Source organism: Octopus bimaculoides, chromosome 16, assembly GCF_046866305.1.
Source record: "Octopus bimaculoides isolate indiv1 chromosome 16, ASM4686630v1, whole genome shotgun sequence".
NCBI classification, from domain to species: Eukaryota; Metazoa; Mollusca; class Cephalopoda; order Octopoda; family Octopodidae; genus Octopus; species Octopus bimaculoides.
Window position 1 is genome coordinate 6,775,791 of NC_142943.1, and position 17,052 is coordinate 6,792,842.

General features: G+C 37.3%; 1 protein-coding gene across 1 annotated transcript in view; it reads left to right on the forward strand.

The window, feature by feature from the left end:
- LOC106874793 (ras-GEF domain-containing family member 1B) overlaps positions 1-17,052 on the forward strand; it is a 97,011-nt gene that overhangs the window by 45,554 nt on the left and 34,405 nt on the right. Inside the window, exons 4-8 of the mRNA XM_014922648.3 lie at positions 9,065-9,142; positions 9,890-9,934; positions 10,175-10,218; positions 11,841-11,982; positions 12,691-12,777. Coding sequence (XP_014778134.1) covers positions 9,065-9,142; positions 9,890-9,934; positions 10,175-10,218; positions 11,841-11,982; positions 12,691-12,777 — 396 coding nt within the window. The remainder of the gene's footprint in view (positions 1-9,064; positions 9,143-9,889; positions 9,935-10,174; positions 10,219-11,840; positions 11,983-12,690; positions 12,778-17,052) is intronic.

Sequence of the window (17,052 nt, forward strand, 5' to 3'; positions counted from 1 at the left end):
TTATTTGAAAGACTTCTTTCATAATGTACACAGAGATCTTCTATCTCTAGCTGTATGTTTATATATTTAGCTGTTTGAGGACATTGAGCTGGTAGAACCAACCATTTGGATGCCAGGTAACAATGCTTACCGGTATCTCACCCATCGCTATGTTCTGAGTTCAAATCCTGCCATGGTCAACTTTGCCTTTCATCTTTTCAGGGTCTATAGAATAAGTAATCAGCTAAACAGTAGGGTTGATGTCATCGACCTATCCCCTCCCCGAACTTGTTGGTCTTTTCCCAAAATTTGAAACCAATGAAGTGCTTTCCCAAGTTGTGCAGACTCAGAAGGGCCAGTTTCCCGGTTTCATGGTGTATATAATCCCCACCTGGATGGGACGCCAGTCCATCACAGGATTACTCCTTTTTGCTAGCTGAGTGTGTTGAAGCAATGTGAAATGAAGTGTTTTGCTCAAGAACATAACGCATCGCCTGGTCCAGGAATCGAAACCGCAATCTTTCTACAATCACAAGTCCAACACCCTAACCACTAAGCCACGTTCCTCCATATGTTAGTACGCTCAGTGCAAAAATAAAATAAAAATGAACTAGTTGCCTCCTTTTATGAATCTAACCACTGAGATCTCATAAAAACCTCTCAAGATCTCACAAAGCCAGTGTTTAACTCAACATTTAGCGATGTTTAACTATGGCAGCCATTTGCACAAGATTTCGTGCCTAATATTCATGGCTACAACAAGTGAGGCACAACGAAAATATCTTGGATTGATTGATGATAACATTCCTGCAATATTTCTTTCTATATTTGGGCAGGACATATGTGATTGATGAGATTTTAGTTCAATATTTAATCCACTTGACTGATTTTTCCTCCATTCTTGCACGCGCACACACACACACACACACACACACACACACACACACACACACACACATCCTCAATATGACAATATTGTGTGAGTATGTATGCATGTACATATTCATACACACACATACGCATGCACAATATTTCAATTATGTGTATGTGCACATACGCACACATTCATATACGCATCCATAACATTGCAATATTTGTGTGTGTGTGTGTGTGTGTGTGTAGACGCATAGGCATACATTTGCATATCCTTCCACATGAATTTGTATGCATACATATACACACATTCACACAGACATGTACACATACACATGTACATATTTGGCCATACTACATCCATATTCACATACAAAAATAGACATATACATACATACACACATACATACATATTCACACATACATTTTCATATGCACACAGAGACAGGTACACACACACACACACACACACTTTTTACAGTATTGTTCATCTCCACATGTATTTAATGTTGGTGCATTGTGGTTGAATGGCTAAGATGGTTGTTTCACAATCATGAGGCCATGGGTTCAATCCTCAGGCCTGGCCTCTTTAGTAAGTTCCTTTTACCATAGCCTTTTACCATACCCAAGTGAGCCTTCTAACTGACACCGAGTAGACGGAAATGGTAAGGAAGCCCATCAGATGGATTAAAACATCTCAGCTTCATCACATGCTGTGTCACGTGACTGAAAGAGCAGAACGTTCGGTTGGTCGAACTAAATGATCATCTTAGAAACTGACTGAGATCCATTTTTATTTGCAAACGATATCTTTTCATTGTCATAAAGCCACACATTATACAAAAGAAATGTGAGATGTATTACTGTTGATGCATGAAGAACCCCAATATGCCACTGGTATTATTTTTATCAACCCCTGTAATTAAGAGTCAGAACTTGTGTATTGAGTGGGGGTGGCATGGAGGTTCAACTCTCTCTCTCTCTCTCTCTCTCTCTCTCTCTCTCTCTCTCTCCTTTCTCTCTTTCTATCTCTCTCTCTTTTCTCCCTTTCTATCTCTCTCTCTTTCTCTGCCCCCCTCCCTGTCTTTCCTTGTTCCTCTCACTCTCTTCCTCTCCACTCCCTCTCCTTTTTCATTCTCTCTCTTTCTCTATCTCTCTCTCTCTGCCCCCTCCTTCTTCCTTTATCATCTTCTTGTCTTCCTCTTTTTCTCCCCTTCCCATCTCTCTCTCCCTCCTCCCACTACCTCCCCCTTCAAATTATCCTCCCTCTCTCCCTTCCTCTTTCACTGCTCATCCTATCACCTATCTCCATCCCTGCCTCCCCCTCTTCATTCACATTCTCCTTCCCCACTTCTTCCTCCTCATCCTGCCTCTCCATATTTCATCATCCCCTCTTTACTCTTCCCCCACCCCCAACACACTCTCCTCCTTCCTCTCCATCATTCAATGACTAAACTGTTGTGATTCCAGGATAAAAAACATCTTCAATATTTTCTAAATACACCCTCCTTCCATGCCATTCCATCAGTTTCCGGATTTCTTTATCAATATTTTTCATTTTTATTTCCTTCTTTCTTTTATTTATTTTTCCCTCTTTTCTTTCTTTTCTCCTTTCACCATTATTCATCATCATCAACATCATGATCATCTTTTCACATCTGTTTTCCATCCTGGCATGGGTTAGATGGCTTGACACAAATTGGCAAGACTAGAGGCCACGCCAGATTCCATAATCTGATTTGGCAAGGTCTCTATGGCTGGATGCCCTTCCTAATGCCAACCACTCCAGAGTGTACTAGGTCCATTTTATGTGGTACTATCACAAGTGCTTTTTAAGTGACACCAGCAACATATTATTATTATTATTATTATTGTTATTATTATTATTGCTTAGCAGCATTCTGTCCATCTTTACATTCTGTGTTCAAATTCCAGTGAGGTCAACTTTGCCTTTCATCCTTTTGGAGTCGACTAATTAAGTACCAGTGAAACACTGGGGTCAATGTAATCAATTAGTCTTCTCCCCCAAAATTTCAGGTGTTGTGCCTCTAGTCATCATCATCATCATCATCATCATCATCATCATCATCCAGTGTTTTAAATCCAGGTTTTGTCCCATTAATGGGGGTAGCCGGATCTACCTCAGTACCATAGCGACCAGCCTCACACCATCTTTTGGGCATTCTCCCTTCTCAAGCCAACCCTCCCAATCTTCTCCTCCACCTGTCCCCTCCACATATAATAAAAAGGATTATTATTATTGTTGTTGTTATTATTATTATTGCTTGTTCCACGCTCACATGGGACAGATGGAATTTGTTGAGGCAGGTTTTCTACAGCTGGATGTCCTTCCTGTCACAAACCCTCACCTGTGTCCAAATAAGGTAATATTTCCCCCAAAGCCAGGTCGGCTTCCATGACAGACTGGAAACGACTGATACTGCTTATATGACAGTGACGCTCGTTTACTTGTATTGCACAATGTCAAAGCAAGGAAACAGTAACACACACACACACACACACACACATATGATGGGCTTCTTTTAGTTTCCATCTACCAAATCCACTCACGAAGCTGTTGTCGGCCGAGGGTTTTAGTTAAAAAAACACTTGCCCAAGATGCCATGCTGTGGATTTGAACTTAAAACCATGTGGTTGGGAAGCAAACTTCTTACCACACAGCCATACCTGCCCCTTTATATCCTCTCTAAATCCTTTCCTGAACTTTTGACCCCCTGTTGCCTTAAGCCAAAAAGCAGGGTCTTTCTAACTAACCTCGGCTTAATTTCCTAAGACCTTGATCCTGTTTCAAATTGAGTTAATCCCTCTGACAGCCTGGATGAATGAGTTACATATTTGACTCAACATTTTTTTAATCTCCCAGCTAAATTAGGAATTAAAACCGCCCAGCTAGATTAAGGATTTTAATCATTATTATATCCATGGATTGATGTAAAGAGAAAAACAGCAATTCAGGTTTTTTTTTTGGTTTTTCTGATGAGTTGGATAAAAGGGACAGTTTGCTTCTTATGACTCACCACAACCACTACCACCACCACCACCACTGCCATTCCACCACGACCACCACCAATACAACCACAATCAACACAACCACCACCACAGCCAATACCAACTCTACCACCACTACTGCCATTCCACCATGACAAACATCTCATTCAGATTATTTCTGTTAATTAATCAAAAAACACTAATTAAGAGTTACCAAATTGATGAGGTCTCCTGCCTTTACTACCGGTAATTCAATACTATTGCTACCCTTCTACTACTACTACTACTACTACTACTACTACTACTACTACTACTACTACTACTACTACTACCACTACTACTACTACTACTACCACTACTACCACCACTACTACTACTACTAATCCTGTCTTAGGTACACTCTGCCTGGTGAAAATACAGGATGGTCACAGTTTGAATGCTGTTGATCATAAATGTGCTCATTTGCATATGGCCTGGAGTAAACTTACCATCAAAATTTCATGTTAATTCATGTTCCAAATATCAGCTTTATTCTTTGTGGCTGTGTGGTAAGTAGCTTGCTTACTAACCACATGGTTCCGGGTTCAGTCCCACTGCACGGCACCTTGGGCAAATGTCTTCTACTATAGCCTCAGGCCGACCAAAGCCTTGTGAGTGGATTTAGTAGACGGAAACTGAAAGAAGCCCATTGTATGTGTGTGTGTGTGTGTGTGTGTCTGTTTGTCCCTCCAACATCACTTGATAACCGATGCTGGTGTCTTTATGTCCCCATAACCTAGCGGTTCAGCAAAACAGACCGATAGAGTAAGTCCTGGGGTCAATTTGTTCGACTAAAGGTGGTGCTCCAGCATGGCCACAGTTAAATGACTGAAACAAGTAAAAGAATAAAAGAAATAAAAGTAGTGTATATGCTCACAGCTATTACTGAGGAGATAATCATTTTGTTATACAACAAGGTAGGATGAGTAGTTTGAAATTAAAATTAAGGAATTATAGAGGAAAAAGATGCATAGAAATCATGTATTTAACTTTTTTTGTATGTGAAGTCGTTAAAATTCCTTATCATTGGTAATCATGCGTAGCACTATTTCATTCTTTTTTGAAATTGTCAGCATGATATAACCTGTGACTTGTTAATTAAACATTTTATAAAGAGAGGCATTTCATTAAAGTTGGAAATGATTGCAATCTGCAGAAAAATCATGAACTAAAAGGAGTTAACACAAAACAGACTGTTCACCAAAAACCAATAACTTGATGGTTCAAAGCTAGAATTTGAAGACGAAGATATATATTTACCAATTTCACAGATTATTGACGAAACCATCATGTTACAGCAGCATGCTACACTACAACACTTTATTAAAATTTTACAACTATTGATAGATGATAGATATAGAAGGAGAAGAATGATGTGTTATTGATCTGTTGGAAATATTGATTAATGATCAAAAATTGAATTTTATGTCTGGTATAGTATTTTGTAATGGACTGTGTACCACTCCATCACTTAACTGTTCTGATTAGATAGATATAACTATTTAACTGGTTACATATAACAGTCACTGATTGGTTAAAATATGTGTCAAGGATAAACCTTGACATAAATTTTAACCAATCTGTGAATGCCATCCTGTTGGGAAGTCTTGCGAAAAAGAAAATCAAGAGGGAAAATCTAAGGGAAATCATCTAATCAATTTATATTTCCACTAATCACAATCATTGAATTTCAACCAATCAAAGAACTCTGATAGCACATATGCGTATGTAGCTGAGGCTACTAATTACCAATGAGAATTGGCTGTCTTTCACACATCTGTATGCTTTCCTCAGACCATTCGCCTTTGTAAAGACAAGTCTGGATTTCTTATTTCTCATTAGAATTTTATTGTGGATCTGGCCAACCCCTTGTTTGATAGCCCAGTGAGAAATATCAATTTTCTATCTCTCACACTCATATAAACAGTGGTGGACTGACCAGGTTGCTAGCTTGTCCAATGGAAAGTGGACCCTTGCACCATTAGAATCCACATATGGGGACCCACGTTAGTATCTAAGGGGACCATCCCCTCAAGTTTGAGAATTTTTTTATTCACTCCTGGAAGAATGCATTAATTATTTCAGCCTGGCTGTATTTGTAGACAGTTGAAAAGAATACTTTTAACAAAAAAAAATTAAATGGTAGCATTGTAGTTGCAGGTGGGCAACCAATACTTTTATTCCGAAATATTATCAGATTATGGATGACTAAATTACAAGCCCATTGCTTGTATTATAGTGCATTGTTGTACCATTAAAAACTTTTTATTCTTTACAAACAATATACAATGCTTCAAGCAAACTACAGTACTCTCCTATTCCATGTATTTCCAAGCCATCATGATGTATTTTATAAATATGCCTAGTCAAAGTATCAAAGTATCATATAAGCATGAAACTATTAGTAGCTCTTTCAGTTGTGTATTAAATTAATATTTATTTCTCACTGGATGGAGTACTTTTTTCTTGATTCTACTTGTATTGGGTCTACATACATACATACATACATACATACATATATATATATATATATATATATATATATATATATATACACACACACACACACACACACACACACACACACACACACACACACACATATACATACACATATAAGCTTCTTTCAGTTTCCATCTTCCAATTCCACTCACAAAGCTTTGGTTGGTCTGGGGCTCTAATAGAAGACACTTGTCCAAGATTCCATGCGGTGGGATTGAACCTAGATCCATCTGGCTGGAAAGCAAACTTCTTAACCACACACCAATACTTGCAACTATCATCTAAAGAATATATCTAACTTGTTTACCATTTTTTTTTTCAGTAAGTGCTAGCTAGCTACACTTGACAACATTTTATACTAAAATTTCACCAAGTCACACAGCAATCTTCCACAATTCTAACTAACAATTGGTGATTCTTAAATTTCACAAATGATGCCTAGACTCTGCTACTGCTGCTGTTACCATTTCAAATCTTTTGGCATTATCTGTGACATTTTCTCACATGCAGAATTATATTTTACCATAAACATCCTGTATTCTTCCTTATTTCTTCTATTGCAAACTGTTTCTTTTTTTAGAAATGGTAAAATCATGACATACCGGATGTGCTCTTCTGGCACTGCCCTGTTTTTGAGACGGGTGTCACCACGACCAGTTTCATTGTATGTGAAGCATAGTAGTAGATGCTGTTGTTGTTGTTGTCATTGTGGTTGTTGTTTAATCTCAGGTTAGTTTTGAACCTGGAACCACAAACTTCTCAATTACACAGCCATCCCTGTGCCAATAATATGGAATGAAAATTGGTAAGAAATGTCAAAGAAAGGAGACTTCACACTTTACCATTTCCACTGTGGCCATGTCTTGTCCAAATATTCCATGTGTTTTATGTTCAGACCAGACAGATCTGGCCCCTCACACCTACCCTACAATGTCATTCTAAAAATAAATAATGCCAATGAATAGGTGCAGACATGGCTGTGTGTTAAGAGGTCTGTTTCCGAACCATATGGTTGTGGGTTCAGTCCCACGGCATGGCACCTTGAGCAAGTGACATCTATAGCCTCAGGCTGCCCAAAGCCTTATGAGTGGATTTGGCAGATGGAAACTGAAAGAAGCCTGTCATATATATATATATATATATATATATATATATAAATACACATATATATTGTTTGTGTTTGTGTGTGTGTGTTTGTCTCTCACTGCTACTTGACAACCAGTGTTGGTGGGTTTACATCCCTGTAACTTAGCAGTTCATCAAAAGAGACCAATAGAATAAGTACCAGGTTTTACAATAAAATAATAGGTAGTGGGATCGATTTGCTCTACTGAAGCTCTTTCTTCAAAGCGGTGCCCCAGCATGGCCGCAGTCTAATGACTGAAACAAGTAAAAGATAAAAAGTTAATAAGCCTTACATTTGACACCATTGTCTTCATCACTGCCACCACCACCACCACCACCATCAATATTCCCAGTAGCACCATCACCATCATCACCACAACCACTACTGCTTCAGGGCTAAAAATAAAACGTTAGAATTAATATCTTGTCATCAACAAAGAAATAGGAAGTAGTTTCGTTGTTATCCGAGGTATTATAACTGCTGGCTTTGTTTCTCCCCCAAATAGGGGGAACCACACCCTTGGAGAAAACAGTATTTCACCTGCATCATACGTATTATTAACAGGGGTTAATTTGATACTTGTTAAAGGGTTTCTTAATCATCCCTTTCAATAGTGTGGGTGTGGTTAGGGATTTAGTTTTTTTCTTCTTTCTCTTTTTTGAGGGGTTTTCCTTCATATTTTGAAAAACTAGTAGGTGGCTGGGTATGGGGGGATTTGAGGAGTGGAGCTAAATATAGTAACTAAGAAGGGAGTCTAAATAAATAAAGGATTGGCAGAGATGGTGGAGGAAGGGAATTAGCAGGGATGATGGTGGTGATGACAGTGGGAGTGGTAATGGTGGTGCTTGTGATGGTAGTGGTGGTGGAAGCAGTAGCGGTTGCGGTGATGATGGTGATGGTGCTACTGGGAATATTGATGGTGGTGGTGGTGGCAGTGATGAAGACAATGGTGACGTTAGTGATGGAGATGAAGATGATAGTGTTGATGCTGGTTTTGGTGGTGGATGTAGCGATGGTGGTGATGAAGATGATAGTTGTGAGGTGGGGTTTTTGGTAATGGTGAAGATGAGGGTGGTGGAGGTGTTACTGCTGCTGCTGGTGGTGATGGTGGAGATGAAGACACTAGCTGTGAGGGTGAGGGTCGTGGTGGTGGTGATGGCTAGATGACAGGGTGGTAGTACATTATTGAGGAATATCTAAAGTAAAATTCCTTTTTTTTTTTTTAGCATTTTTTATTGTATTTTTTAATTTTATTTTTGTCTACATCAAAATTTCAATTTTTTTAAATAAAAATATATTTAAAATTTTAGCAAAAAATAAAAGAAAAACTTTAGATTCCTCAAAAGTAGACAATAAAGAATTTCTTTTACTTACTTCAGTCATTGGACTTTGGCCATGCTGGGGCACAACTATCATTTTCTTCTTTTCTTTTTTTTAGTCAAATAAAACAATCCCAGTTATTAACTTATTTCTATATTTGTCAGTTTTCTTCTCCAATCTATTTATCATTTTCCCAATTTATTTTTCTATTTTCAGCGGACATATGTGTTTGCCTTTCTCCTTGGTTCCAGGCTTTTTACCAAACCCCAGGACCTCTTCTCCCAGATCTGTCAGGTCAGTTTGAAATAGTCGTTTATCATTCTCCAACAGAATCTTTAAATTAAACATTCTAACGTTAATTATCAGAGAACTGTTGTGTTCAGTTGTACAAAGACTCTCTAATGGCAGAGCAAACAGAAGTTGACAATAACAACAATGGTTGGCCAAGTTTTGAAGCCATTATTATTATTATTATTATTATTATGGTTATTACTATTAAGGCGATGAACTGACAGAATTATTAGCATGCTGGCCAAAATGCTTGGTGGTATTTCATCTGTCTTCACACTCTTTAGAGCAGAATTCTGGTTTGATGACAATGCCTTTGTCCCTCCTCCTGGATAGAACACCAGTCTATCACAAGTAACTTTCTCAGGGCATCTACTGCCTGCTCTTGTCAACCATGATGAATATAGCACATAGTCTTAACCTCTGGATTTTGTGGAGTTAAGTGAATAATACATGGAATCACCTCCTGGATAGAACACTAGTCTTTCTTAGATAACTTTCCAAGCTAAATTTACTGCCTGCTCTTGTCAACCAAGGTAAACATAGTACATAGAATCAGACACCTTATCAAAAAACATAAAATTCTTACAGCAAATTTAAATTTGCAGTCTATGTGTTACTTGCCCAGTTAATGTTTTCTCCGTGTAATCTATTTATTGTTTCATTTAATTAATGTTTGTAATTATTTTTAATTAAACTATTGATTAGAAAAGTTCTTTGTTCTTTAATTTTCATTCTCATTTATTTCTTCAGATATGCATTTGTCAGCAAAACCTTGGACATGACAGAGTCAAAAAGGTAAGCTAACCGTTCCTATTCCAGTGTATATGTACGTGTGCACGAGCATATGCGCGCACGCACACACACACACACACACACACACACACACACACACACACACACACACACACACACACACACACACACACACACACACACACACACAATTGTTAGCTGTTCTTGTAATATCTTCCTCAGTTGCTGCACTTGTGGCAAATAAAAGAACTCATTCTTATTATTGCTGTCTTGTTCTTACAGGAATCTCTCGGCCGTTTTGGACCAAACTTTGTCAGGTTACTAAGGTGAGCGTTTTCTTCTATTTATTTGTTGTTTGCAAATGTTATATTGAATGTTCACATTGGCGAATGCTGTAGAGATGGATGGAGGCTAAAGCTATAGTCACACCAGGTGGGTATGTAGGTAGGTTAGAGGCTGATAAACAGACAAACAGATAAGCAGGGCGGAGATTGACAGGTAGGTCAGTAGGTAATGTAGGTAGGTAGAGAATAAATGGGAAAGTAGAAACAGACAGATAGATAGATAGATATACAGATATACATACATTCATACAGACAGCTAGGTAGGTAGATAGATGGATAGATATACATACATATAGATAGACTGACAGACAGGTAGGACAGAGAATGAGATAGACAGGTATGGAGGTAGGTGAAAGGTAGACAGGTAAGGTAAAGCAGACAGATTGACAGATAGAGAGATAGGTTGATTGACTGAGAGATAGATAGGCAGACAGACAGACAGACAGATAGATGTACATACATTCAAGTAGAGCGTGGAGGCAGGCAGGTAGGCAGAGTAGAAACTGATGGATAGACATGCTTACAATCAAACAAGCAGGTAGGCAGTGGCTAACACAGACATAGGCCAGTAGATCAATATAGATAGACAGATATATACTTAGATAGACATGTACATACATAGATAGATTGATGGGTATATAATTAGATACCCAGACAGGTGTATACTTAGAAAGGTTCATAAATAGAGTGATAGACAGACAGATATATATATATATATATATATATATATATATATATATATATATATATATATATATATACATAGAGAGATAGGTAAATATATATACATACATAGACAGATATATACATTGATAGCGAGATAGGTATATACATAGACAGACAAACTGGTATACATACATACATATATATATATATATATATATATATATATATATATATAATATACATACATAGAGAGAGACAGGTATATATAATTAGTTAGCTAGATTTGTATATACATAGAGAGACAGACAGGTATAATTAGATAAACCAACAAATGTATATGGAGAGATAGTTTCATTCTCATAATCCAGTTGCTTAGGTTTCTTGTTGTTAATCTTGTTACTACTACTACTACTACTACTGTTGTTGTTGTTACTGTTTATTCGCCTAATGTGTGAGCGTGCGTGGGTGTGTACGTGTGTAGTAGGGTAGGGGACAAACAAGGTGCTGTCTTCTATTGGGAGAAAAATGATGAGATGTTTATGAAACCAGGATGTAAACTAGGAGAAGAAGAAAAAGGGAGTGTTACTTATTGGGTGGCATGCTGCTGTCTAACCTGGGAGGTAACACTGAATCTGGTAGTCATCATCATCATCATCATTATCCTTATCATCATCATCATTATCATCATCATCTTCATTATCCCCCTTCCTTGCTTACATGGAAAATGTGGACATTTAAAACAATGATGATGATGATGATGAATATTGGAAGGGTGTGTGAGGATGAGGATAAAAATGATGAGAATCAATAGTTGATGATGATGTGCATCATATGTTATCAAACCTTAAGTTAATAGTCTTTGAACTGAGAGCAGTAAGTTGTTCAATTAATTAACAATAATAGATAAATGTCTGATCTTCTTCTTCTTCTTCTTGCAGTCATTGGACAGATTTATATCCACACGATTTCCTTGATGAACGAATGCAAAAGACCTTAAAAGACATTTCCCAGAGAATCGTCACCGTTTATCCAGAACTACGTAAAGAAGTAGCTAATATTATGCAGAATCTTTACAACGAAGTAAGTATTCTTTCTAATTAAATTGCTCCAATTAATAGATTCAAAAATATTCTAATTATTGAAAACATCAAAATAAGACTCGTAGGATTTTATGGGAATTCCCCATAAAGACTGAGAATATTCTATTGAAGTAAGAAAACCAGATTTGATTATAAAGAGAACAAAGGAATCGGTTTAAGATCACAGACTTTGCTATACCAAATGATAAAAGGTTGGTTACCAAAGAAATTGAAAAAAAAAAAAGAATTGATATCGGAATCAATCCAGAGAGCTGAGGAGACTGTGGAAGACTAAGATGACAATTATTCCTGGGGTAATCGGTGCACTTTGACACAGCATCAAAAATGCTACCAAAGAGACTGAAAGATATTGAAATTGAGACATGCATTGTTGATCTGAAGAGCAGTGTTATCCTGTATTCGGCAAGAATCCTTAGGAAGATTTTTGAGGTTTGAGAAGACCTGTTGTCACCAAACTTCTAGGGAACATCCCTGCTAACTAAATGTAGCATGTAATATCTTTAAGAATTATGTTTGTGTTTTTGTCAACCATTAAGGATTGACAAAAAAAATTAGGCAAAATACAGGACGGTACAGAGTAGTATTATGTATATAACAAAGATAGTAGTAGTAGTAGTAGTAGTAGTAGTAGTAGTAGTAGTAGAAACAACAACAATAATAATAATTTCTTGTTTTATCTTTTCTTTAGTTAAATGGATTAAAAGTGTTTGATGATTACATGTCAAAGGTGAATGCAGAATCTTTACAAAAATCCCAAAACCAAATGGTTCCAACAGTGAGTATCATATTTTATGGATTATTATTATTATTATTATTATTATTATTATTATTGTTTTTAGTAATCTTTTAAAAGTCATGATTGGACAGTAAAAAATGGCTGCCACATACCCTAGCTGTCACAATTTACCCCTGGCCAATACACAATATACCCTCACTGACAAACGATATACTCTGGCTACCATATCATACCCTTACTGTCTCAGTATACCCTGGTTGATATACAAGACACCCTGGTTGTCACAATGTACCTCGGCTAACATAAAACATACTCTGACTGTCAGAACATAACTTATATTTTAATAAAAAATATGGTAACAAAAGAGTCAGAGAGATCTCGACTGGAACCATTCATCAACATTTTATCTTAATTTATGTTCCAACACCATCTTCACCCTTTCATTACTGTATTTATTTTGAGATGCTCTGTGTTTCTCTCAATTACTTTAAATATAACAAAGAATTTAGTAAAATAACTTGGTTATCATTCAGCTAGTGTTAGGAACATAAATTGTGACTAAGGTTTGGTGGAAGATTTTAATTCAAAACTTATGAAAACAAGACATTTGTACTCAGAACTAGAGCCGGTTTCAGCCAGGTTGGTAACAAAAGGATCAATAATGACAAACTTATTTGACTAAATTTTTCATTATTTCCAATATTAATTGAAACAAACACAATGTACTTCAACAGAAATATGATAACAAAATGGTTAAAATTATCTAAATGAAAACGTTTCATCAAAATTTGATGTTAATTCATGAAATACGCTAACAAAAGGCTTGATAATGACCAAACCATTTTACTAAATTCTTCATTAATTTCGAAATTAACCGAAACAAAGCCGGTGTATTTCAATAGAAATGTGGTAAATGAAGGGGTTAATAATGATAGAATTTCTGTACTAAAACAATTAGTATAAAAACATATTAGCCATTCAAAAACACACAAAAACCGTTAATTTCATTTAAACATTTATTATACCAAGTACAACCTGGCCACTAACATGATTCCACTGCAACTAAATTCTTTGTTATTTCCAAAATTAATTGAATGAAAAGCAATGCATTCCAACAGAAGAATGGTAATTAAAGGGTTGATAACGACCAAAGTATTTTACTAAATTCTTTATTATTTCCAAAATTAATCGAAACAAAGGCAGTGTATTTCAACAGAAATTTGGTAAAGAAACAGTTAATTTCTCATTTGTGTAGCTTCAGCAACTGCACGGTACTGCAGCAGTGCAGTATAGTGCATCAATGTTTATCCCAGCAGAACTTCTAATTGGCGCTCTACAATCAAACTTCTGTCTATATCACACTGCTTATGTTTATTTATAGATATTTACTACTGCTGTGTATACCACCATCAGCAGCAACAGCAGCAGCAATAGCAACCACCGTCACTACTGCTGCAGCTGATATCAGTATGTGCCTGTCACATGTTTATCCAAGGGAGACGTGTTTATTTATATTCGCCACCAGTTTCATTGCTTCCCCACTGTTCCGAGTAGGAATACAAACCCAGTAGTCAGTCAGTCTGCTGTAAATATCAATTATGAAAGCTGTTTCTGATAGCTGAGACAAACCAGAGCTCTGAATTAAATATAGTTATAGTGATCTTTCCCCGGGGTTTCAAATTAAACCCGTTTGTTACCATATTTTTGTTGAAATACACTACTGCCTTTTGATTCGATTAATTTTGAAAATAAACGAAGGATTCACCAATATTGATTTTCATACTTACTCTTTTACTTGTTTCAGTCATTTGACTGCGGCCATGCTGGAGCACCGCTTTTAGTCGAGAAAATCGACCCCTAGTACTTATTCTATCGGTCTCTTTTGCCGAACCGCTAAGTTATGGGGACGTAAACACACTAGCATTGGTTGTCAAGTGATGTTGGGAGGACAAACACACACATGCACACACACACGCACACACACACACATATATATATATATATATACACACATATATACGACGGGCTTCTTTCAGTTTCCGTCTACCAAATCCACTCACAAGGCTTTCGTCGGCCCGAGGCTATAGTAGAAGACACTTGCCCAAGGTGCCACGCAATGGGACTGAACCCGGAACCATGTGGTTGGTAAGCAAGCTACTTACCACACAGCCACTCCTACAATGAATATTAACAAAGCAAGTAAATGAAACATAAATTAACATGAAATTTTTATGGAAGATTCTTTTTGTCTTTAATTCACTTTAAAATAGATAATCTGTATCACAGAATCGGTGCAGTCCTAGTCAGATTAATATCAGAACAGCTAAACCCTCTGCATCCACATTTTCCTTTTTATTGCCAAGTTTGATTCCGCTAACTACACTATACTCTCCCCCACCACCTCTTATATATATCGGTCTTCTGCCTCGTCCAGAGAGATAATTATCAATTTATCAAGTGCAGCGATTTTGCATCCATTGCACACATCAGTTGATCCTAACACACCATATTAAACTCTATTATTTTCCATCAGCAGGACCTTATTAGCATTTATTTCTATGCTATATATATATATACTTTATAGCTCTTTTGATTTTGTTTTTTTTTTTGCTTTTACTCAGTTTCCATCTAAATCCCACACACACACACACACACACACACACACAAACTATCTCTCTGTGTAATGTCCTTTACACTCCATGCCACTGTGGAAAAAGAAATTATCATTATAATAATCATCATCGTTATTATTATTATTATTATTATCATTATTATCATCATCAATATCATTATTATTATTATTATTATTATTAGTAGTAGTAGTAGTAGTAGTAGTAGTAGTAGTAGTAGTAGTAGTAGTAGTATCATCATCATCATCATCAAAATGCATTGCAGTATTTTGTCCATCCTTATGTTCTGAATTCAAATGCTGCCTAGATTGACTTATCCTTTCATCCTTTTGGGGTTGATAAGGTAAGTACCAGTTGAGTACTGGGGTCGATGTAATCTACTAGCCCCATCACCAAAAACTTTCAGGCCTATAGGAGTGGCTGTGTGGTAAGTAGCTTGCTTCGCAGCCACATGGTTCCAGGTTCAGTCCCACTGCATGGCACCTTGGGCAAGTGTCTTTGAGTACATTTGGTAAACGGAAACTGAAAGAATCCCATCATTGTATGTATTTGTGTCTAAGTTTGTTCCCCCCCCCCCCCGCCATCACTTGACAACCAATGTTGGTGTGTTTACGTTCCCGTAACTTAGCAGTCCAGCATAAGGGACCAATAGAATAAGTATTAGGCTTACAAAAAAATAAGTCCTGTGGTCGATTTGTTTGACTAAAGGCGGTGCTCCAGCATGGCCGTAGTCAAAAGACTGAAACAAATAAAAGAATAATAGAAAGGATTATTATTATCCTCTTTGGCCGAGCAACTCTTATTTAAATGGCAACTTAATATCTTGCTGTTGCATGTCCTTCACCTCCCCCCCCTTGTACTCACCCACCTCCCTCGTCCCATTCAATATGGAGTTCTCTTTCTCCCATTAGCTCTTATAGTTTATCTATTATTGATCTGGCTATCTCCGTGGCACGTGAGTGAACCAATTTTTATTGGCGATAAACAAACTGAGGCAGAAGATGTAGCTAGAATTCTCTTCATCCTTCATCGTCTTCTCCTGCTTCCATTTCCCTTCCACCACCACCTCCTCCTCCTCCACCATCACCTCCTCCTCCACCACCACCTCCTCCTCCTCCACCACCATCATTTCTGTTTCCTTCCGGAAGCTTCTGTTTTCTGTCTTTCTCTTTTAGTGATTACTGAATTTTCTTCTCCTTTATATAAATCAAAGATGTCCATTATCTGGTAAACATTTCTATTAATTTCAAAGGTGACATAGATGTGAGTTTGTGATGTTCATGCTGCTCTCAATAATGCCAATAATATTCAATTCAAATTTTGGCACAAGGCCTGCAATTTTGGGGGAGGGATAAGTCAATTACATCGACCCCAGTGTTTAACTGGTATTTATTTTATCAACCCCAAACACATTGTGTCCTTGGGCAAGGCACTTTATTTCACGTTGCTCCAGTTCACTCAGCTGGCAAAAATGAGCTGTACCAGTAATTCAAATGGGCCAGCCTTGTCACACACTGTGTAACACTGAGTCTCCCTGAGAACTACGTTAGGGGTACACGTGTCTGTGGAGTGCTCAGCCACTTGCACGTTAATTTCACGAGCAAGCTGTTCTATTGATCTTATCAGCTGGGACCCTCGTCGTCGTAACCGACAGAGTGCTCCTTTTAATTGTTTAGTAGAAGAC